This window comes from Crocodylus siamensis, chromosome 1, assembly GCF_052110815.1.
Source record: "Crocodylus siamensis isolate JL-2025a chromosome 1, ASM5211081v1, whole genome shotgun sequence".
NCBI classification, from domain to species: Eukaryota; Metazoa; Chordata; order Crocodylia; family Crocodylidae; genus Crocodylus; species Crocodylus siamensis.
In genome coordinates this window covers 109,316,598-109,341,927 of record NC_143395.1, presented here as the reverse complement: position 1 = coordinate 109,341,927, position 25,330 = coordinate 109,316,598, and the positions used below count along the sequence as shown (strand labels likewise).

Sequence of the window (25,330 nt, the reverse complement as noted above, 5' to 3'; positions counted from 1 at the left end):
GAAAAAGAAACAATTATTATTTGTTTAATCCACAAAGAAAATACTACCGTAAAACAAATGTTTACCTACAATTCTAAATATCCACTAAAAATATATCTTTCAGTAACAAACCAATCTTCTGAAGATAAGGAAAAAAGAAGAGGAGGAAAAAAAGCAATGAATTATGTAGATTCTGTCTTCTGAGCCAGGATTTCCACAAATTTACCAAACACCTGGAATGGAAAGTAATATTATTTTTTTAAAGTAATAGTTATGTTAGGCAGAGTTTCAAACTATCCTTAGTAAGTGACAATACATTCACTGTTGCCAAAACACAGTACTGGCAAAAGCACAACCATACCGTGTACCTTTCTCCAAAATGGCAATAAGCATTTTGATTTGTAACATCACCTCATTAGAGTTTATTTCATTTACTGATTTTGTCAGATTTATGCGCCACACTTGTTAGATCAGGAGAATTATATACACTGGAGCCAACTCAATCTGGTAAATCCATCAACACTAAAAAGGTGACTTCGTTATCATGTACATGTAACAAGGAGAAAATACTGGTTTATGGTAGCTTATGTTACGAATCTTAGTTCATTTGCCTTTTATCTATCACTAGTTTTCCTCTGAAGTACAGTAGATATTATAAAAACAATATTGTTAGCACAGACGTGGCTTTGTGACTTGAATGCAAAAGTCTTAAATACACCTCGTTACCTGTTAAATAAAAAGGATCTTAGGTAAAAGAGTATTATATCTAAGTGTGGGATATAACAAGCTATAAATGAGAAAACAGCACATATAGCCACCCAAGGAGTGGCATGCTTGACTTCCACAGTACCTATTTAACTTCAAATCCCTATTCTGTGCTACAGCAATAAACTTAACTTTCAAGTCCAAATGCATGATTTTGTCTCAGGCTCAGAGCAAACAAACCAGTGTGCATAAACTATAACACATACTGGCTAAAAACCTTTACATACTGACTAGAACCCTAAAGGCAAATTCCTTACTTGTAAAAAAAAGTACTAAATGCCAAACACAGAAGCAACGAAGTAAGTCAGTGTTTAGACCTCTTCTTTCTAAATATTCTTTCAGATTTCAACCAGAGTCACACGAACATGAATTTAGGCTTTACATAATTACTTTAAAAACACTGCCCGGGGAGACATCTGAAATGCACAGAAAGCATTTCCATCTTTTAATGAGAGATCACACACAACGGACAGACAACCTGTACCTTGAAGGTGACAGGGAACATCATATTCAATTTCATCGTGCCTCGATGGACTAAGAAACAGGGTTCCATCCACAAGTGGGAACTGTTCAAATACTGGCAATGTTCTGTGGCACAGCGCACAATTTACAACATTTCTGTGGCTGGCACTAAGTGCTGCGAGAATAAACTTCCGAAGGTCCTCTCCTTGACCCACTTGGGCATCATCTTCCATCCGAACATGGAAAGTATTCAACTTATGTCTTGGGATATGAGTGAGAAGTTCAGATAGATCAAGCCTCCTCAAAAATTGCACAGGCGCATCGAAATGTCCTGACCTATGTGCTTGCAGCCCAGCTGCCCCATAATCAAAATGGGCATTTCTGAACATCCCACCACCAGCCATATTCTTCTTGTGTGGTTCCAGGTGAATGGCGTTTTTTAAAAATTCTCCTAAATAGCGTGAAGAACGGGGACCACTGAAATGTGCAGGGGCAAGAATGGAGTAGCCTGTAGGAGGGGACTGGCCAGGAGAGCCACAGGGAGAACGAACAGCATAGCCTCCACTAACTACACCTTTCTCTTGAGAGTTCTGTCTGTCCATCGAATGCCTTCGCTGAATATCATGACTTAAACCTTTCTGTGGCTTGTTAGTAGGCCTGCCCTTTTTAGCATCTTCTGCAGACTCTCCCATGGACCTTCCTGTGCTCTTCTCCGCCACAGACTTTTTCTTCTTGTCATCCTGCATGCGTTTCACTTGGTACCAATCAGTATCTTTCTTTAAGTGGCCCTGTCCACATCGGCAGGAGCAAAAGCGAAAAGCAAGATCATATCCTTTCTTTGTCCACATGTTCTGGCGACACTGCTTTTCATTCCAACTCCTTGCTCTGCCAATACAATTAAACTGGACAAGAATGCTGCTTTCCCACTCATAAAAACACTGAAGGTGCATCCAGGTGCTGTAAGGGCAATGTTCATTGTTGCATATAACCTTCTGGTAGTCATCCTTTTCAAGGTCAACAGGCCTTCCAAAACTACATATCAGTGGAGTAGCACAAGGTGCTTCTGTGGAACACAAAACAAATATATTAATAATAAACTTACCCTCTGTGCAATTCGTTATTTGCATATTTGTTACTTGTGTGTGTATCACTCGGCAGGACAAGGCCTGTTTGTTATTTAACATTCACTTTACTTTCAGGCCTAAGAGCACTAATCATGGGCTAAGATTATGCTAGCTGCAAAAACAGAACAAAGATGGCCCTTGACCCAAAGTGCTTATAAATACAAGATGAGAGATGAGATGCAGACAGAAGCACAAGAAAACAATGATAACATGGTAAATGTTACAGTCAGTGTGAAAGCAGGCCCTGGCACACCTGTTGTCATGAATCTGTAGGCACAATACCAAAGGAAACATTTCAAGAAGGATTTGGAGAGGAACAAATAAGGCAGATGCTATGGGGAATGACTCCATGGCATGCAGGATAGCACAGGAGAAAACACAAGGCTATTCAATTTTCCAATAAGTGTGTAAGCAATGGAGGCTGGCTTCATGGCTGATTAGAGGTGGAAACTGACCCTCTGGTAATTAACGAGAGATGACAAGGTAGAGATAAGCTTGGAAGGGCTTTTGAAAAACAAGCAGCTTATATTTGTGAGAGTGAAAGCAGATGCTAGGGCAGGTTCTCAGACAAGAAAAAAGCCACCATAATTTCCAATTTATCTACCCTCAAGGTTTTACAAACTGATAGTCTTCAGCAAAGGATCAGAAACTAGTGATCATGCAAAGTCCTTGCAGGATCAGATCCTAAATATCTGTGTAACTGGATGCTTGCAGTGTCCCATTCAACTATTCAAGGCAGGGCGGGGAGGGAAGGTATGCAAAAAATGGGGGGGAAAGCTGCTACCCACCTCTACAGGCAATAGTCTCCAAACTACGTCAATCATTTACCGCTCTGTTCTCTATGCCAACAAGGGTGGAAATTACAGTGGGATTCTCTCCTACAGTTACCTTTCTATCAAGAACTGGACTAATACATTTTCACCATGGTTTTTTTTTTTTTTTCAAACTCTTCTCTCTGAATTGACAAAGAATGACATGCTTCATTTCAGAATGCATCTAATATTCATACGCAAAGTAAGCTAAGGGGAGAAGGAAACAGGTCCTCCTGGATAGTACAGCTAACATCAGAGGGAAGAACCAAGGTATCCCTCTGGCACTATTTAAGAAGTTCATCCTGCTAGAATTAAATCTATTATCTTACTAGTTGTCTAAACTCTAAACCAACTCTTCAGCTCTGGGGCCAGATGTTACATGACGGGCTGGCCCTCAGGTTAGATCCACCTTGCGGTCTGCGCATATGGTCAGTCCATCAGCACAATCTGGCTGCAGCACAACCCCAGGCACCAGCCCAACCCCATGCACTGGATAGGGCTGCAGCACAACACCATGTGCTGGCCTGACGATGCACACCAGATCCAGCTGCAGAGCAACTGTGTGGCAGCGCAATCTTGCATATGGGGCCATGTCATTTAGACTGCAAGTTCCCCACAAGCCCAGAAATTTGGTGACAAGGGAGCAGTGGTAGCATTACTTGCAATTAATGCTGCTCCCCCACCACCAAATTTCTGAACTTAGGGGAATCCCCCTGTGCCTAATGAGACAGTTCCACAGGCCAGATCCAGCCCATGGGCTGGAGGTTGATGACTGCTAATCTAGACTTTTGAACAGCCCAGAAAGAATACTGTAAGCTTTTGTTTTGTGTTTTCAGGTGTTTACTCTTCAATAAATAGTGTTTGGGCTGACACCAATTATTATGACTTCTCTTTAAGCTGCTACTGAGTATTGTTGAACACATATTTTGAAGACCAAGATGAGAAACGATTACAACTTATCTGCCTTGAGCCAAAAACTGCCAGTTTCCCAGTTCACACAGCCTCTCCCACCCCTGCTCCCACCCACCCTATTTATTATTGTCCCCTTCCAGTCAGTTACAACTATATCACGCCATGTCAAGCAACTCCTAGGTAGATGTTTTTCTTCTCCTGGCTATATGGCAAGCAGTTAAAGCTTTAAGATACTGTGCTTGATATTTGGAAGTGTAATTTAATTATAGCATCCAAAGCAATAACAGGCAATTTATCTCAGAGGGGCCAATTAAAGTTAAACCATCAAAGGCACATCATCATAAACCTAATGCTGAATAAGCAATAAAAAATTACTATTAAAAAAAAGAAAAACATCACTCACACATTCCCAGTACTCATTTGTACTAGGATGCAGTTTTCTTAATACCATTTCTAAGAGAAGAGGAGACTAAAAGTCCACTTACCCACCCCCAAAATTCAAAATGCTCAAACATCTGTGCATACAAATACCACCATAAATACCTATAATTTAAAGGCTTTTTTAATTTTAACAAAGATCTCAGGTTTGGGGAATTTTTTTTAATTAGCACACCCTTTGGAACAGAATGCAAGCATTAACTCTGTTTCTTAATACCAGTATAATAGTTATCATTAAAGCTAATGAAATGCTTTCTTTGACCCGCTTCCACCCCCCCACCAAAAAAAACCCCTCTCACACAGTACCTCCAGTTTACTGGATGCAAAATAAATAGAATATGTATAATCATATAGAGAAGCGTACCCACTGTTGTGGGTCAATGGTAAAACACTTGTCTGCCACGCAGGAGACCGGGTTCAATTCCCAGATACATATATAACTAAAGCCATCAAGGCACCAAAAACTCAGACTCAGTCTGGTTCTTGGATTCTGTCTCAGTAGCCTAAAAGGGGAAGGAAGGTCTGAGCAGCCTCCAATAACAAAACTAGATTAATAAAATAAGTGCTAAAAATAGAAAAAAAAAGTCATGATTTATACAGAAGGCTGCCAGTCAACTTGTTCACTACTGTTGTTGCTGTTTGTACAGAATAAGATTACAGCTGAGGGAAAGGGAATATTTTAAAGGTAAATTGCCAAGAAGGTATTCTTTTTTAATTTGGTTGTGCGCCTTTTTTGTTACTGTTTTATCCATCATGAAATCTGGATGGAGTTTGCCCTCTTTTCTGCTTTATTATCCCTCTTCATCCTCAACCCTAAAAATAGCAGGGCTGTTAAAAGTACCCTTTCTTTTTTTCCCCCTGAAGTATATACTGAATATCTGAATTTTATTGCTAAATCTCAGTTTCACTGAAGGATGAAGGAAAAGGAGCACTGAAAGTAATGCTGATATCTTCTGACATTTAAGTTTAAAAAATGTTTTATATCTATCTCAATTAGAGGAATGCAAAGGCCATACTAGTTAACTTATCAGAAGCTAAATGTTAAAAAAGAAAACACAGCTGGCCAGGGACATTTACTACATTAAGCTCAAATGGGTTTGTTTTAGAACTCAAACTTGACACGTACATGTCTGAAGCATTCTTTGCCAAACTTAAATGCGACTATGAAATAAAATTATAGATGAAAATTCTAATTATTCATGCACACTAAACATTTACCTTACCAACCAAGGACTCCCACCCTGCCTGCTACACATCAATGGCAGTGCACACAGACACAATTTTGGGATAACAATGTATGGCTCTGACTTCCATTATGCATCCTGTGAACCAACCCCAAGATTGATAATGTAATAATGAGATGGAGAATGTATAGGACTTCAGACATGCAAAGCGTCCATAGCAAGACACCAATAGCCAAAAGCTGGCTTTTTATCAACATAAATCTGCTTCCAAGTAACTGTCTAATCATGCACCTATTCAGCAGTTCAGTATTATAATTTTAGTAGCTAACATGCACTTAGAGATGGATGGATCATCTCCATTTATGAATTAACTGACTGGTAAGATCAGTGAATGCTTGCATGTGCCTATATCATTTTTTAGTTGCAGATTTTTTTCTGCAGGCAAAATTTACAGATACTGGCTGTATATCAACTTGTATGGCTCTTTTTGCCTACCTAAAACTCCCCCTACAGCTTTGAAGCTGAAGTGAAGGGTGACTTAAAGTTAAAACATTAAAAAAAAGTTAAACTAACAAAAATGTCTTCTAGGTCTGGATGTGGCTGTATGTCAGTAAACAAAGGGATTCAAATGATGAAGCTATTTGAAGCAAGTGTCTACTGATCACCTTAGCAAGTTTTGCTTCATCATAGAAACCACAGTAGATACAAGCATACCCATCTGCTGATGTAGTCATTTTATTTGGTATAAATCTTTCAAAGAAATGTGAGAGAGAGGCTCTAGTAAGGTACCAGATAACAGTCATAAACATTAACATTGTGAATAAAAGTATACTAAGCCCAAATAACTCATTGCTTAAATAAAGCATGTTTTACACTAAATGGTATGAATTAACTTTGCAATAGGAAACAAAAAATGATTGAAAACTGGTTTACACTGAACTCACTTTCTACATACTTGAACTACAATAAAAGCTGGTGATTAAAATAGGCAATTTAAATCAATCATCCTTGATGAAAGCTTATTAACATGTTTTTACTGTGAAAAAAAGAGAGCAACAAATATATAAGGAAACTCTCCCACTTCCATACCTAAATGAGGTAAAATGTACCCTGTTGCAGTTCTGGTTTCCATCAAACGGTAATTAACCAAATCCAGCGGATTCTGGTTACTGTGGTCAAGGAAATAGTAAAAACTTTGGCCCGTCTCTACAGTTAAAGGCCCAGGGCTTGTCAGCTGCAAAATGTTCTGTTCTCAAAAACATTTTCTCCCAACTTCATCTGCCTTCAGGATCTCCATCTTAATTATCTTGCTGCCAGTTGGTTTTTATCTCAAACTACAACTTGCATGATAAATGTGACCAAACTCCAGTTTGGGTGACATGGAGAAATGACTATTTCAACCCCACCTCTAATTACATCACAAGGATAAGTTAATTTGAAATTGCAAATGTTTCCAAGTCCCTTAATGAGTCCTATCCTGAGCTACTCCACCATCCCACTATTTATGCTGCAACTTTAATAGCCACCCAAGGCTAAGGAGAACTGGATCAAACAGGGTTCAACCTTGCAAATGCAGACTCCCTCAACAAGCTCCATCACAATCCTGAGTAACAAATAACACTTCACTCTACCTGCTGGAACAGTTCTACTCAGCTGATCTCATAATTATATAGAGAAGTGCTGGGCCCACTCTGTCACATGCAGGGCCTTGGAAGTTTCCCCTACAAGCAACTTTTCTCATCCACATCAGACTAGTCACATGTATGGTGACCACTAGTCAAACACTATGCCAGAAACCAAGGAAAGACAGAACAAGATAGTTGCACTAAGCTCACTAACCAACATCTAGCATGCCGTCCTCACAACATCTCAACATACTCAAGCATACATGTTCACCAAATTAATTTTTAATCCTGTGCAAAAAAACAAACTTCTAGATCACATCTAAAGGAAGAACTTATAGAGCTCTTTAAACAGTACAATCACAGATTCACAAATAACTAACTACCAACTAGTAGAGGTGCACTGATACATCGGTCCATACTGTATCAACACTGATAAAAGGGAAATTGACATTATTAGCAATTAGGGGTTTTTTTTAGCTGATATGGCCGATAATGTTACCGATAAATGTTGCGTGCACGCGCACAGCTGCAGCACGCAAGTGGCCAGGAAAGCAACACAGCAGCTTGGAGAGCAGCGTTTGGTGGGTAAGCCAGCGGGGGGAAGGGATATGGGGCAGACCAAGGCCCCCATGGTGAGGGAGGGAGTGGGGCTGGGGCAAGGGGGGGGGGGGTGCTGCCCAGCCACAGGACAGAGCTGTGAGCAGCTTGTCCTGGAGGCGTGGGGGGGGCATCTCCCACCCCTGGGGGAGGCATGGGGGCCGTGTGCCCGCCAGATCTGCGCAGAGGGTGAGGGCAGGCTGTCTGCTGCAGTCTGGGGCTGGGGGAAGTTTGGGCTCTTCTCAGCATGGGTGTTGGGCTGAGGCTGTGCTTGGGGCAGGTGGCACGGGGACGGGAAGCTACAGAGTAGGCTACAGCCACTCCAAAATTCCCTGTAGCTCCCCCTTCCCAGTGCTGCTGCCGCCTACATCAAATGCAGCCCTGGTCCAACCCTTCCCCCACCACCACCAAGAAAAGCCCAGCACTGGCCCTGGCCCCAGCCTGCAGCAGGCAGCCCACCCTCACCCTATGCACAGATCTGAGGAACATGCTCCCCATGCCTCCTCTGGGGGTGCATGCAGTGGGGAAGCCGCCCCCCTTCCCTGAATGAGCCGCTTGCAGCTCCATCCCAGGGCACGCACTGCCCAAACAGCACCTACCCCGGTACCTGCCCCAGCAGTGGAGTCCCGCAGGGCTTGGTCCTTGGACTGATACTCTTCCATGTCTTCATCAGGGACTTGGACGAGGGAGTGAAGTGTACTCTGTCCGAGTTTGCGGATGATACAAAACTGTGGGGAGAAGTGGACATACTGGAGGGCAGGGAACGACTACAGGCAGACCTGGACAGGTTGGACAAATGGGCAGAAAACCACAGAACGCAATTTAACAAGGAGAAATGCAAAGTGCTACACCTAAGGCGGAAAAGTATCCAGCACACCTACTGCCTAGGAAATGACCTGCTCAGCAGTACAGAAGCAGAAAGGGATCTTGGACTCCTAGTGGACTCTAAGATGAACATGAGTCAGTGTGACCAAGTCATCAGCAAAGCTAACGCCACATTATCGTGCACCAGCAAATGCATGACAAACAGAACTAAGGAGGTGATACTTCCACTCTATCGGGCGCTGGTCAGACCGCAGTTGGAATACTGCATCCAGTTTTGGGCACCACACTTCAAGAGGGATGTGGATAACCTGGAGAGGGTCCAGAGAAGGGCCACTCATATGGGTAAAGGCTTGCAGGCCAAGCCCTATGAGGAGAGACTAGGGCACCTGGACCTCTTCAGCCTCTGCAAGAGAAGGTTGAGAGGCGACCTTGTGGCTGCCTATAAAATCATCATGGGGGCGCAGCAGGGAATTGGTGAGGCTGTACTCACCAAGGCACCCTTGGGGGTTACAAGAAATAATGGCCATAAGCTAGCATAGAGCAGATTTAGACTGGACATTAGGAAGAACTTCTTCACAGTTAAAGTGGCCAAAATCTAGAATGGGCTCCCACGGGGGGCTACCCTGGGGGATTTCAAGAGGAGGTTAGACAGGTATCTGGCTGGGGTCATCTCAACCCAGCACACTTTCCTGCCTATGCAGGCGGTTGGACTCAATGATCTATTGAGGTTCCTTCCAACCCTAACATCTATGAATCTACCCGCCTCTGCCCTAGCCCCATTCCCTCCCTCACCATGGGAACCTCCATTTGCCCTCCCCCCATGCCCATCCCCGAAGCAGATTTACCAGCCAGACGCTGCTCTCCAAGCTGTCTGGCTTGTATATTGGGAATCAGATTGGTATCGACCCAAAAGTCTTTATCAATGCACCCCTACCAACTAGAGATCCTGAATACCTCATGAAGAACATACTGGGGAGAATCCACAGAAACAGACATGTCAAGATCTAAAAGGAAGCATGTACAGGCCTTCAAAAGTTTGGGGCAGCACAAAATTTCCAATCATTCTCTAAGAAAAAGAAATGCACATAAAAAAAAAAAAATTAATAAAAATCAATAAAGAGAAAGCAATGCATCACCAGACAATGCATTGCCAGGACTCCTACAACTTCTTAGAAAGAAAAGTCAGTGAACCTCTTATGCTTGGCATCGTACACATATAGTGAAAAGCTAGAGTGATAGTTACACTGATGGCAAAACACGTGATCTGATCAAGCAAATTTTGACCAAGTTGAAGCCAATGTGACCAAGTGCTAGTGCTCGCTATGCACGCTGAAAATGAATTGCAGAAGAAAAGAAAAACATCCTGTGACAACCTACAACACAATGGGCACACACGCCTGCTGTATAAGATGTCAAGAGCTCTTCCTAAAAGAGTTCTTCTGGCAACTGATTCTCCTAGTCAAAACAAGTCATCTTTTTGTATGGTAAGTGGTTGACAGATGACTCAAAGCCAGCTTTCCTACTTGCATGCAAACTCTACATGGCTCAAGTACCTTAGAAAACTAAAAAAAAAAAAAGACTGCCTCCTGAACAAACTGGCAGAATACAGGTATGGGGTCAATACTCAAATACTACATAATTCAGGGCTTGCTGTGACCCAGATAATAAATGCCATGCCCCAGTTTGATGAAATTCTGTCCACACCAGACCAGCAGCCACACATTAATCATACCTTTCCTCGCAAACAATGAAGCCAAAAAAATGGTATGGATTACTGGGCCTACTGAACACCAAAATCAGAATGAAAGCTGATCACCAAAGCACAACATATGCAACACTTGTCACAGTTTTCGGAACACATGGGATCCACCTGCTGCTGACTACATAGTAGAAGCCCTGTCTGGACACTGAGAACATCACCCATTCAGGGAGACAGAGAGAATGGGAGATGGTTTCTGCTATCATTAGGATCTCCCACACAGTCACCAGGCCAGATTAACAGCTCCTTGGTTCTGGGTTCCTATAAAGCCACTGGAACCAGCTTAACAGGCTTAGGTGTGGTATGGTGCCAAAACTGCTTATGCCAAGACATCTGGGACAGCACACTGTGCATTTAAACAACTACAAAACAATGCATGTATGTGCATATTAACTGCTCCTCTTGTGTCAGACACCCTAGAAGTCTTTTCCGGCTAAATTTGGCTAACTCAGAAAATGGCCCCTGTAACTGGTGTGCACGTGCGTGCATGCATTAAACCTTGCCTAGCTTGCTCTGCCCACATGCCACACTGCTGTGAGAATATATCATTTAATCATTACCTTCCCTCTTCATGCTTCCCACAGCCTTTAAAAATTTGACGCCCTTAAGTAAAATCAACCCCCAGACCTCAGGGAAGAAAAATACCTTTAATATTAATGTAAATTACAATACTGCTGCCCTAACAGTTTACTAAACTGTTAGGGCTTTTCCCAACAGACACCCCAGGAAAGGAGCAGTAGTAACTGGTTCAAGTCTTTCCCCAAAGATATTTCAGACTACTAACACAAAATTCTAACTTCTGAAGTGAAGAAAGGAGAACCTGAAGTAAAAGGCTATGTTATGAAATAACTAATTCTTAAATCTGAGGAACAAATGCAGTTCAGATTCACTCAAGGTCAATGCCAGCATTTACTAGCCACCCCAGTCCAACAGCAAAAAAGCCTGTTTGGGAGAACAAATAAAATAGGAGGTGGCACAAGGTGTTTGCCACCTCTTTTTCAGCATGAGACATAAGAGTGGCCTATATGGCCCCAAAACTAGATTGCTTTGGTTGAAGAAATGGTATATACGAGTGATGCCTAATGCTTTTGTCTCATGGACAAGATTCAGCTAGTGGTCCCCATCCAGCTCAACCAAGTGGAAGGCTCAACCCAGGCCCAACTGCAGCTGCACAAAAACAGCCTCGTTCAGGCTGATCCAGCTGTGTGGGGCTTGGAAATTTTGCAGCAGGGGAAGGTTGGTAGTCTCAAGTGCCACCACCCCTCTGCTGCCAAATTTCCTGAGCCACGGGGAGCCCTGCAGGCTGAATGCCATGACTCCATGAAACAGATGTGGCCCAAAGCCCAGAGACTAAACACTCCTAATGGTTGGGGTTGCAGAGCACACTCCCTAGCTAATCTCTGTTAAAATCCATCTGCAGCTTCCAGTACAAACCAAAGCAGCCCTTTCCTAACAGACACCTCAAGAAAGATCAGTGCTAATGGTATCTTGTCCTCCTCCAGAGAATCCCCTTTTGAAAAACACCGCTCATTGCTGGACAAAGAACTGAATTTGCATTCACTGCAGCAGAAGTATTTTCCCTTTTCCTCTCTCAGCCTAACGGAAGATGCACTTTCTTATGACACGTTTCAAGAATATTACAACAGCCTACATGCATCCGGTTTCCAGAGCTCTGCATTGTACTAACCCTGAAACTCCAGTGCTGGTTAGTCTTATAATCAGAATGGAGCCAACCTTCTGCATCTGAACTTCCAGTTGTGTACTTAACTATTTCCTCAAAAGTTCTGCACTTCTGTTGTCCTGAATTCTATTAAGACTAATTAGAAGATTTTTTTAAAAATTTTTTTACAGAGGTTTTGTAATTCAGGTGCCTTTTTAAGATCACAAATCCCATGGACTTTCCTATACAGTAGGAGGAAATCTGTAAGATGCTGACCATCAACTCCCAATATCAACAGCACTGGGAAGAAGAGGAAAGAAAGAGAGGCCTATGAGGGGAGAGTAAGCAAAATCTCTCAGCACCTCAATGATTGAAACTTTTAGTTCAATTTTGGACAAATCGCTTTTTTTTGTCTAATTTGTGCCACAGGCATAAATAAGCAAGGATGAATCCAACACCCATGAATACTAAGCATGCAAACCAGCATGTTTCTATATGCAAGGCTGTAAAGGAGTATAGAGACAGCATTTGTACAAGCCTCCAATACCCAGTAACAGTTTTATCACTCTTGCCTACAGAGTGTAAGGAGGAAGATCTCAAGTATGCAGGTGCAAAGAAGTTATCAGATTTTAAAAACCTCTCTCAAAGAGAAATGCAATACATAGTCAGACCCACCAACTTTTATTTATACACGTATGGTCTAACTTACTTAAAAGGAATTCAATGTTGAGAATAAAATGCACACTCAAGCACATGGTTAACCATTTTGATAGCAAAAAACCTTTAAAAAAAAAAAAGATCACAGATGATACAGAAGGCAGGGTGTGTTCAGTTGCCTTACACAAAAGGGCAATAGTTACTTTATTCAGACACACTATACATATGCTTCCACTGGAATACATTTGTAGCATATGAATCTTTCTGACACAAACAAGCAACTGCACAGTTTAAGAGTCCTAAAGTAAGTATCCCAAATATGATATGAAAGGGGGTTTTTTTGCCCTGTAAAAATGAAGTACTGTAGTATAGATAATAGCTATGTTCACCAAGCTGATTAGTGGAACATAACAGAAGTATGAAGCACAAGAATAATGCTTTAGTAGCTTGTTAGAAGTTAGATCAGAGAGATCAGCAATGTTTTTGGGCAGACTGCCATAAACACCCACAACCCTGACTTTTAAGACGTTGCCATGCCAGGGGTGGGTGACAGAGGAGCTGCAAGGGGCCCAATCCTTGTTGTGGTACAACAGCCCCAGCAACTTCCCTGCCTTCTGCCCAAGGTGCACATGCCAAGCAAAATGCCTTCACATGCCACACTGACATGCGCCAGGAGTTGCCAACCTGAGTTAGATTACTATACTCTGACTCTTACCTTAAACTATCTTAATTGTGTGTAGGGCCTACTCAACTTGTAAATAATAAGAGGCTTCTTCTACAAAGTATCCAAGTACCAAGTTGGAATTACAGTTACACACATCTCAGAGTATCTGATAGTGTGCAAATTAAACATGAATTATGTCATTCCCTTTACAAAACTGTCCCACTCTATTGGCAAATCATGTGAAATATCCTTAACTGCTTTGTCCCCACAATATAATCAGTTTTTGAATCTTAACTGTTGACCAGTTACAACTTCCAGAAGATCTTGGTCATCTCTAGTCTCATTTTTCTAGTTACAAAACTAGAATCAGCTGGGTTTTTGGTTGTAGCCATATTGGTCTAAGGACATAGGCAGGCAAGGATCTTTGAGTAGACGTGATCTTTTATTAGACCAACTGGGTAGCTGGAAAAAAGTTCTTGGCAAGCTTTTGGGTGCTGTCACCCTTCTTCAGGCATAGAGAGTCCACATGCCTGAAGAATGGTGACTGTGCCCAAAAGCTTGCCAAGAACTTTTTTCCAACTACTCAGTTGATCTAATAAAAGGTATCACAACTACCAAAACTAGAATCACAAATCTTAAAAATATTTTCTCCTAGTATTTTTAATTGAAAGTAAACAAAAGTCTTTAAGAATTTGTACAGTCAAGATAAAAAGCCAGCCACTTTATTTTAAATTAAACCTTTAAAATAGGTATCTAATTTTAAACCTGAACTTAACTTAGCTGGAAAGATTTCACATGTGGATACTCTTATATACTTCAAGGACTGCTTATTTATTTCGTCACTGTTTAAGTTAAAATGACAGTGTGCAGTTTTAATATCGTATTAATAACTTATAACTTTTTCTTATATAAAAAGAATAAAATACTATCTGATTTGAAATGCAATTTAAAAGTAGCCACATTACAGTCGCAATGAAGAACTCAGAGTGGGTAAATAACACCAAGAAATATTCAAAACATGCCACTGACCTTGCACATTACAATACATTAACTGATAACCTAAGTGCATGCCCTTCTGCCCCATCTCACTTACAATTAATAAGTATGGCATTATATTTCTAGCTATGCCATTTTACAGCATAGGCCCAAAATGCATCTCTCAAATTAAACAGGCTTAGAGTAGACTGTTACTTGCATGACACAAAACGTAAGTGCTTCAGGAAGTGGTTGCAATGACATGAGAGAACTGTCTACAAGGCCGATACTAGAACAAGGCTTCTGCAAGGGAAAAGGAAACTACCTTGTTAGAAAATGTAGACCTAAGTGAAACCCAAAACCAAGATCCTGATCACTATCCAAACATTAGCCTTCCTAAGAGCATACTTAAATCCAGTGTCTTGGCCAAATTCAAAGTTAGGTAATTACATTCCGCCAACTTCTAGCAATTCTGCTGTTCTGCAATTTAATGACATATCTGTTAGGGAGGCTTTACCATATGACAGCTAACTTATTAAGATGCTGGAATAGAGCAAACAAGCTGTATTTTTCCATCAATTTACCTGCGTGAGATGAACCCTCAACTACAGATACTGGGCCCAAAAATTAAAGAGTAAGGGGCCACTTTCTCCTGTGCTCTCACTGCTGCTACCAGTGAGGCGGCAGCTGGGAGAAAGAACCAGTCTGATGGAAACGTTGAGTCTGAGGAGGCAAGCAGGAGACAATAGAGAGATAAGGAACCTGGAGGCTGCAGGCTAAGGAGACTAGAATTGGAAGCCAGGCCAGATATAACACAACCTAGGTTGGGGAGGGCAGCAATGATATGACCAACTAAGGGGAGAAGCTCCTTATAAGGAGACATGCAGGACAAACACTGGAGAGGATGAGGCAAAAGGAGGTCAGGCTCAAGTATGGAGACCAAATGGCCTGTGACTGCTAATTATTTATCTCAGACCCAAAACAGAATGCAAGACATCAGTGCTTCATCATTCCTTTGCTCCCAACAAATAACTATATAACCTATTGGAAACTGCATCTCATCTTCCTCCAGGGCTAGTGCTCAGAGAGGAGAACAGCCACCAATTATTGCCATCAGCTACTGTAAGCTGATGGCAAGAAGTAGAGTTCTACATGGTGGATCTAAATGTTCCAGGCATCACTACATGCACTGCAAGCATCAATGTGTGTAGTGGTATAGAAGTGATGTTGATGGCCCAAGATGTAAGAGAAGAAAGAATTTTGGGGGGTAATATGCTTTGGATCAACTGCAAGGTTGGGGATAGACTTAGACAAAGCTTTCTAATGTGGTGCATTCTTCTTCAGGTCACTCCTAATTGTTGTAGAGGCTGGTATCACAGATATACCGCAAGACAAAGTTACTTCTGTGGGGTCACCATGCGGCATGCATGGATATTCTCCCAAATTAGGTTCACTCTTGTGGTGCTTAAATCTAATTGTAGCCAGGGCAAAGCTGTGTTCACAGTTTTATTGTTCTCATACCTGCCTGCCTTACAGTATTTGATATAAATGTATTACCGATCAATCACAGCCAGGTTGTGTCAGTAAGGCAGCTATTAACTTGAGCAGCCCTCAACTGTTTACACTTAGAAGAGCTGATGGCTGATAATTAGCACTTGACTGGGGTTGTTTTCTGGTCCAATGTGGGATGCAGGCACAAGAAAACCAAGATCTGGTCAGGCAGTGAGAAATTTACATTTTAAAAGAAAAGACAGAAGCCTGACACCTGGCTACTCAAAACTATCATGGGGGAGAGAGGCATATTGCATTAGCCTATCTGCATTTCTAAAAAAAAAAAATGCAATTTTGTAATCTAGTAAATACGCACCTTTGAGGGTCAGGAATTACTGGCATACCTAGAAACACAGGGGTGAGTATGTTAATAACCAGACTAGCAAAAGTAATTAAGCCTACCTCAAAAGTGTGACTTGGGGGGGGGGGTGTTGGGGGGGGGGGGTCCTCTATCCATAGAAGCTGGGAAGAGCAAAAGATACAGGAAGCCCTGACAGGAAAGGTCAGGGGCAGAGTCTGTATTTAGACCCGTAAAGCTAGCTAGGGACTGCATCCTTGGATTTAAGGTGCAAAGTAAGAACAGTTCAATATTCTGGTATTTTCCTTTTTTTTTTTTTTTTTTGTTTAGTCTTATTTCCCTGTCTATCTCAGCACATGGTTACTGATTTCTTATGCTTGTTCTGTTTTTATAATAAATCCTTTTGTTGTGCGTCTCCTGACTAATTGCCTGTGGAAAGAGTGATTTCCAGGCAATTTCTTCCCTAACCCAGATGAGATTCCTTCACTGCAGCTGGAAAATCCAGCAGAACTGATCCTTGTGGAACTGGTCCTCCAGTGGAGCAAGGCAGTGAAACTGAGGCTTGCTGGGACGGGAGCTATCCCCTAGGTCTATCTTTTGAGGCAGAAGGCAGCACAGTGGGGAGAAACTTGAGACTCCAGAGTCCCCTGGGGATGGATGGGCCTGTGCAAGGTGAATTATTTACCTTCAAAGTAAAACAAAAAAAAAGGGTATAAAGTTGGAAGTTATGTGAACCTGGGACTGCAGGAAGAGAAAGGCATGTTGTCACATGGTTAAAGAAGCAGAACGCCATCCCAGAGCACTGGAATCTCCCCCTGCTTCTCCCATGAAGTTCCATCACTCCACAAAGCTCCATGTCTATTCCAACTACAAAACTGAGCCAAAGGCTTCTGAATCAGTGGGAGATTTTCTTCAAGAGGCCCATGAACTAAAGGAAGCAACATCTTACCATTTTGTTCTTCATTCTCTTGATTCCCAACATAAGATTCAGATTCTAAGTTTTGGCTTCCCCAAGGTAAAATGGAGATAATACCACCTTGCTGCACAAGCCATTTGTGAAGATAGTTTTATACAAAAGTTAATTTAAAATTCAATGGGAAGGATACAAAAAAATCCCATAAGGAAATGCACTATAAAGATTTTTTTTAAAAAAAAAAAATGCCTAACTACCAATTTTGCTAAATGAGGCAGTGGTCCTGTGGGGAAAGGAAATAATAGCATGCGAGCATGCTATTAAACTATTGTACCGAATAGGCACAAGGCAACCTTAACTATGGCATTTTGTACCTCTTCAACTGAATGTTCTTTTCATTCAGTTTGCATGCAACAGACATTTAATGCAGGGGAAGAACTAAATTATGTTATGCTACTATATTAATGTAGGGTAATTGAAAACGTTCTTAAAATTCACTGCAGCAAAACAACCCGCATCAGGAAATAATGTATCATCTCTGATAAATGTTTCAGCTGCGGTAACACTACTTTTCCAGGGACCTGCTTAAACTACAGTTTCAAATGAAATTCACAGATTTTAAAGGCAGCAATCTAAACCCAAATAAAATGCTTTGGGCAAAAATGCTGAAATACAACCTAGGAAGGATGACCAGATGACTCTTTGGGAGCCCATTATAAAAGAACAATAATAGAGCCCACATAATAAGAGAGAGAGAGATTAGAGGCCATATAATAAAAGCTACCATCATAATTGGCACCATAGTTGGATGAAAACTTGTGCCTACCAGTTGCCTTGTCAAGACAGGAATGAGGCACGTTACTCAGAGTAATTGCCAACCCAATGCTGCACGTTCTGCTGTGCAAAAGAGGACTTTGGTCTCCAGAGCTGTCAGAGTCTAACATTCTACAAGCACTGAAGTCATAAAAAAAGATATATAGTTCAAAGGAACTTCTCAGTATGGTTTTCAAAAAAAGGACTACTCAGAAACCAGATTAAACAAAGTAAATATATGTGAAATGCACGGCACAATCAGGCGTATATTTATAAAAAAAGAAAATCTGTCCAGCTGGGGGTTGATACTGCTATCAGTTTATAACTCAGAATTTGCCATTGTATTCAACAGGAATCTGCCCAAGAAATAGGGTCTCATTTCCCTATGCAAACACATTTGTTTACAATGTTTCCTTCTAGTGTCACAATGGTTCTGCTGGGGAAGAGAGAGGAAAAATAGCAGTCTTTCCACCCCCACCCTTCCCACCACACACACACATACTACTTTCTCTTTTAAGCAAAAAACAAAACAAAAACAAAAAAACCAATTCTCCTTTCCAAGGCAAAGGCCCTGTTAATTCTCTATCATGGGAGCAAAACCCTGCATTATTTCACAACATGATAATCAAGGTAAAAGGTTCTAAAAATTCTGTAACTTCAGTTCTTTTTTCATTCCCTCCCATTCCTTTATCTAACCAAAATATAGGAACTTCCAATTATATTCTGTATAGTTGTATGTAAGCAATAGTCTTTGTACACGCATGCATACACAACCCTGACAAAGACCTAGCAAGACAAAAAGGTTTGCAATTAATCAACACACAATATTCCTCAAGAATAAACACATAATTGTACCTCTAAATTCACATATTTTTGCAGCAAGATCCTTGAAATTTTTACTGAATAACTACAGCCATGCAAAACTGTCAAGGAAAGGTCTCTGTCCAATTGCATCTACTGCCCCATTCTTCAGGGTACAGAAAAAGGCTAGGGAAAGCCCTAACTTTGACTTTCTATGGCTCTGCATAGGGTTCTTTGCAGATCTGAGAAGTGAACACAATTTGAGGCCTTGTTTCCAATCAAACACAAACACACCTATCTAGCCTGGGATATGGAGAATCCTGAACTGCTCATTTAAAGCACCTAAAAACTGTCATTCTCCAAAGAAACTGCAAGTGACAAGGTTCCCACAAGAAAACAACATACTGCTCTGAGTCAAAATATATAGCACAGAAATGGCTTCAGGCAAAAACATCACCCTAAGAGCCAGTCTGCATGTATGATTATACATCTCTTCAAAAATTTCTCATCATTTGCCATTTTACAATAACCTAGGACTCCATCCCTTTAGTTGCGACTACACTAATTTAGAAATTCTACATGAAAACAAACATTCTGAATCAAAAATAAAATTTCTAAGCAGGGAAGGAGAGGATACCACCAGTTTTTATGTTCAACAAGGATTCAGCACTCAATGAAGATTTCTACTATTAAACCCTGATGGGTATTTTCAGCCCATCAAGTTTTGACTGCAGGCAATCCCATAGCTCGTCACATAATATTCCCAGTATTTACTTTGATATGTGGTCTTTCCTTAAGCCTCTACCAAAGCAAGGGTATGAGCAATGAGTTGCTGGCGTTAATAATTCCTTTTAATCACAGCAATGGCTGAAGACTAATGAAGGGGCTGGCTGCCTGCTGCTTCAGGGTTGTTGGTTGTAGCCATGTTGGTCTAAGGACGTAGGCAGACAAGGTTCTTTGGGTAAATGCGATACCTTTTATTAGACCAACTAAATAGTTGGAAAAATTGTTCTTTGCATGCTTGTGCCTGAAAGCTTGCAAAGAACAATTTTTCCAACCATCTAGTTGGTCTAACAAAAGGTATCGCATTTACCCAAAGAACCCCGTCTGCCTACTTCTTCTGATGGCAGTTACTGGAGTACTAGATGGAGGTCTATGAGCTGCACATTGGGTATCTGAAGAAATAAAACATGACCCGGAAGCTTAAAACATCAGTGCCACCAAAAGGCTTGAGAGGACCAGGTCTCTCTCAAGGCAGATGTAAAAATATCCATGCAACACTCATGGAAGGACCCCCAAAAGGCTTTGTGATGGGATGAAGCCACAGGTAACATCAGCTACCCAGACAATGCTGCCTACCATCCGATAACCCCCGGTTACCTCTCTACACTTTACCAGCTACATCCTATCACTAGGTCACCATTCCCTCTTCCCCCACTCCACCTACACGTGTTGCACCCATCCTCTCTCACCCCCTCCGATCCTCACTATCACATATGTGCATTTTCACAGACCTGCATTTTTTACGTACCAGCTTCTATCCATCCAGGAGAACACGTAACACCAGCAGAATCTCCCTGTGCCTGAAAAAGGGCCTTTGTACCCGAAAGCTTGCAAGGAAACATTTTTCCAAATATTTAGTTGCTCTAATAAAAGACATCGCATCTACCCAAAGAACCTTGTCTGCCTATGTCCTTAAACATGAATTTTCATTTCTACCTAGGAGAACTTTTACAATCTTTGCAATCCCCTATGCCTGAGGAAGGGTGCCGGTGCTAAAGAAATAATAATAGCTTACAAATCAAGGCTTTTTTTTTTGGCAAATATCTAGTTGGTCTCATAAAAGACCACAATTTTTTATTCCTTTTGCCCCGGCAGTTCCCAAGCTGTGGTACAGGTACCAGCAGTGGCATACAGACAACCTGTCAGTGGCACGTGTCAACTGATTTTTTATAATTACTTCAGATGATTGGCTGGTGGTACTGAAGGTTGTATCATTTTCAATTGGTCATGCACAACCTGTCAGTTTGGGAACTGGTGCTCTGGACCAATATGGCTATGACCTGGATACCTGTCCTATGTCCTTAGACCAACACCCCCAAAACCAGCTAACAGGCCCACCCGCAGCAGCAACTCACACCAGGTGCTCAACACAGACCAGCCCCACCACCACCACCACCCCTGAACTTGTCAGGAGCAACAACTGCCACCAGTGGGCAAAACAAATCCCCAGGGGCTCATGCCAAACCCACCGGATGCTGTCAGCACCATAACTAGACTCCTGGAGGCCCTGGACAGACTGTTAGTATCAGCCCCTCTCCCGCCAGAGGCAATGATAATCATCATCATCATTTTCACCATTCTTGGGCCCCGTTTTGGGGGCCTAGGTGGCCGTGTCCAGCCCTGAGTGCTGCAGGAGCGTGGGCAGAGCCAAACACACTGGGTGCTACACCAGGTCACTCTCAGACACCCCCAGGCAAACTTCTGGTATCAGCCCCCTCGGCCTGAGATAATGATAACAATAATTTTTAAAAATGACCATTTTCAGGCGCCCTTCCTGTCAGCCGCCCACTTCACCCCTACCCGCACGTGGCACTGGGTGCCGTGGGAGCACGAGGAAGCACCGGGGGGCTGCTCCCCCTCCCGTGCAAGCTCCCTGGGTGCTGAGGGGGGACCCCCTGCTCCCCACCACCGCCTCCTCCCTGCTGGGACAGCGAGGGCCTTCCCCCCGCCCCCGCTGCCAGGCAGCCCAGGCCGCGGCCGGGCTTGGCGCAGCGGGCCGGGCCCAAGGCGGCCCCCGGAGGCTCCGCGGACCCGCTCACCCGGCTTGACGTCCCCGGGGCCGGCGCCGCCCAACGCTGCCCCCGCCGCCGCCGCCCCGCCGCCCAGCGCCGCCGCCGCCGCCGCCCCGCCGCCCAGCGCCGCCGCCGGAGCTGCTACTGCCGCCGCCGCCGCCGCCGCTCCCCCGGCCGCCGCCGCCGCCGCCCCTCCTGCTGCCGCCGCCCCGGCCCCGGGCCCGGGCCCGGATCCGGCTCCCGCTGCAGCCGCCGCGGCTCCATTTTCCTGCTCGTCGCCGCTGCTGTTGGCGCGCTTGTTCTTCCTGCCCTTGCTGCTCTTCTGGTTCGGCATCGCCCCGCGCCCTCCGCCGGCTACCGCGACCCGCGGATCATGGCGGGGGGAGCGGAGCGGGCGGGGGGCGGGAGGCGGGTCCCGCTTGTTTTGATTCCGCTGCCCCGGCGGCTCCTGCTGCTGCAGCGCCCCGCCCCGCCCCGCCTGGGAGGGGGGAGCGGGCGCGTGTCCGCGCGGGCAGGCCCGGCCCCCTGCGCACGCGGCCACGCGCGGGCACGCGCCCACACTCCCGGGCAGGTGCCCACGCAGAGGCGCGCACACATTCTTACACACACAGGCGGACGCACACGCATAGTCACGGGCACACGCACATTCGTACCGGTGCGCGCATTTACAAGCATACTCGGGCAAACGCACACACACATAGTCACCTGCGCACACACTCACAGGCAGGCGCCCACAGGCGCACGGACATATTCACGCAGGCGCGCAAACATAGGTACATATACGCACAGGTGCACACACACTCGCAGGCAGGCAGGCAGGCAGTGCGCTCACAGGCAGGTGCCCACACATAGGCACGTACACTCATAGGCAGGTGCACACACACACACAGGCATGCACACTCACAGGTGCACGCATACACACATGCAGGTGCACATCTGGACGCACACAGGTGGGCATACGTACCCGGTGCTCACACACATCTGCCCCAAGCTGCTGCGGGAGAGGGGAGCCTGTCTGCAACTTGCCACAGCCATGTGGGCTGAAACTCAGCCTCAGTTCCAGGGGGCTCCCAGCAAAGGATGGGAGTGGCCCCCCAAAGCCCAAGCTTCTCCCACTGATACTACCCTGTCCCTCAATGTCTGCCTGTAGCTGCTGCAAGGGAAGGGGAAGTGGCTCTCAGCAAACTTGCACTCAATCCCCCAAGGCAATTTCACTGCAAAAGGGTTTAGGCCAGCAGTTCTCAACCTGGTTTTTCGTTTTTGTTTATTAATGTTCCCCTCCCTACGCTCAAGGCAGTGCTCGGGATATGCCAGCGCTGAGCTTCTCACTCTTTTCCTGCCTGCAGAAAAAAGAACAGCAATGCTTCTGGTGCAAAGAACTGAGAAAGGCCACGCCTGGGCAGAACGTGATTGTCACTGTGGATTCCTCTTTGAGATCTCCTGCAGATCGTGTAGATGCTAATACTGTGCAACCCCCTTAGAAGGATCCTGCAGCACTTCGGTTGAGATCTGCTGGTTTATATCAGTGGTTCTCAGCCTTTTTTATAGAACCAAGGTCCTCCCTTTAGATGTGAGATGCCCTTCAGAAAATGCCAGCTCTTAGTTTTCACTAGTTTTTTGGCTAAAGAAAAATAATAGAGCAATTCTTCTGTTGCAAAGAACTCAGAAAGGCCGCAACAGATCAGAAGCATTTTTACACTGTAGATTCCTATGTGCAATCTCTGGGTTTATCTTGTGAATCATGTTTCCACATGCAACAGTGGTAATATTGTGCAGCACCCCGTGGCACTCATGAAAGGATGTCAAGGCACCCCAGAGTGCCATAGCACTGTAGTTGAGAACTACAGGTTCACGTTCTCATTTCTGCCAATACATTCAGCACGCTGGCAGGATGGCAATGCCTTCAGATTGCACCACTTGAAATGTCATTTCAAGGAAATAAGAGGAAACTGCATAGGGGGAAAATAAATAGGGCAAAGCTTTCAGTCATCCTCCCACGATGTTTTATTTGTGGTAGAAAATGTTTTTATTGCAGTGCTTGAAAATTCCAGCTTGATCAGAAAAGCTCTTTAGTAGCTCCTTACTGACTAAGCAGTCTTGCTAAGTTTAATTGAAACAGAGTCTCTCAATAGCTGATTTATTTTTTTCTTCAGGACCTAGTTCCTGGATTCCTGTGAGCAGATGGGAATCTCAGCTTTCATTTAAAATATAAAGTATTTTTCTAGATTTTGTTGTTAAAAAATAAGGCTTAAAATGCACCCCAAGTTCACCCTACAGGCTCCAAAACCAAAATATGCTAAAAATGAGTACTAAATTTATTTATGATGATTTTTAAAATGATCGGGGATGGGGGCGGTTAAGAGAGCTAGACAGCTAGATGCCTGACTTAGGATTTTTTGAATGCTTGGCATTGGCAACACTGGGTATTAGTGATAGGTCACTAGTCAACTGCTGTGGGAGATGTTCCTTTGAAATACAGGCAATACAGGTACAGCAAGTTCCTACAAGCCTCCTCTGGCACTAAATGACCACTCTCTTTCCTTAAGACCCAAATCTTGTCTATCCCATGTAGTAGGCATCCTGCTGCCTTTAGTGGTGCATCCAGATGAGCATGCACATGTGCTGCCCCAGGGACAACTAGCAATGGCACATATTTATCCTTTTTATTATTGGGGAACATCCCTGCACATGCACTCTGGGGCAGGGCAAATTGTCCCAGCTGGCTGGGGCCGGCACTTGGGCTGACCCCAGCAGTCTTACCTGGAGTCTCTGCAGCACACAGAATCAAATCATGTGTACAGGGTGTGTTTTGCAGCACCTCAAAACTCCTTGAGGTGCCACAAACTGCACAGGTACACTTGTGTGGATGCACCCAGTGGGTCATAAGTATAAGAGTATCTCTGCACGGAGCAGCTTGCAAGATAGGGACTCGGATCTCAATCCATATGTCAGGGCCAGACTAGATGGAAAAATTGCTATCCCATTAAACAGTGTGGATATGCTGGTTTACACTGGGTATAGAGGTCAATCATTATAAAAAGCATAATAATTATAATACTAATAGATTGTTATGCTTTCAAATGGTTGTTGTTAAAATATTTTTATATTATGGCATACCAGCGTTACCTGAAACAGCATTCTGGTTGGCTCTTGTGTATAGTTCAACCCAAATCATCCTGTAGATCTGCACTTTGACACTCTAATAAGGTAGCTTCTAACTTTTGCAAATTATGGCCTCACAAAAGTTCATTTAAAATGTTTTAAAAGACCCGGGTCAAATTCATGCTCACGGACATTAACTTTTTTGGTGAGTTAGCTGGTTCTGCTATTTTCAGAGCAAGTGGGACTGTACCCCCAATCTCTGGGTTTCAATAACTTTGCATTTGGCAAATGTTGGTACATCTACTTTATTTCACTTTTTTTGAAGCTTCTGAATTGCACTCCTGCTCACCTCTTAAGAATTTTCATAAAATAAATCACTGAAGAAGACAAACAGTGGCTAACTCCAGGAAGTACCAAATCTGTATTCCCACTGATTTGGGTTCCTTTTACTGTAAGTAGTTTAAGGATTTCAACTTTACATCTTTGAGTAGTTTCTCATAATCAAATGACTCAATGTCCAATCTATGTTCCTATAAATTATCTAAATAAATAAATAAATAAATAAAGAAGCAAAGCTTGAGCAATGTGTTTTCTTTTTACCCAGCCAATGATATTTCTT

The 25,330-nt window shown here is 43.4% G+C and overlaps 1 protein-coding gene across 1 annotated transcript in view; it reads right to left on the bottom strand.

Moving 5' to 3' along the window:
• The window catches only part of HECA (HECA ribonucleoprotein granule regulator), a 30,559-nt gene extending 8,450 nt beyond the window's left edge, over positions 1 to 22,109 (bottom strand). The window contains exons 1-2 of the mRNA XM_090040508.1: positions 21,637 to 22,109; positions 1,229 to 2,269 (exon numbers count right to left, since the gene is read on the bottom strand). Coding sequence (XP_089896634.1) covers positions 1,229 to 2,269; positions 21,637 to 21,943 — 1,348 coding nt within the window. The 5' untranslated portion in view covers positions 21,944 to 22,109. The remainder of the gene's footprint in view (positions 1 to 1,228; positions 2,270 to 21,636) is intronic.
• Positions 22,110 to 25,330: the final 3,221 nt, after the last annotated feature.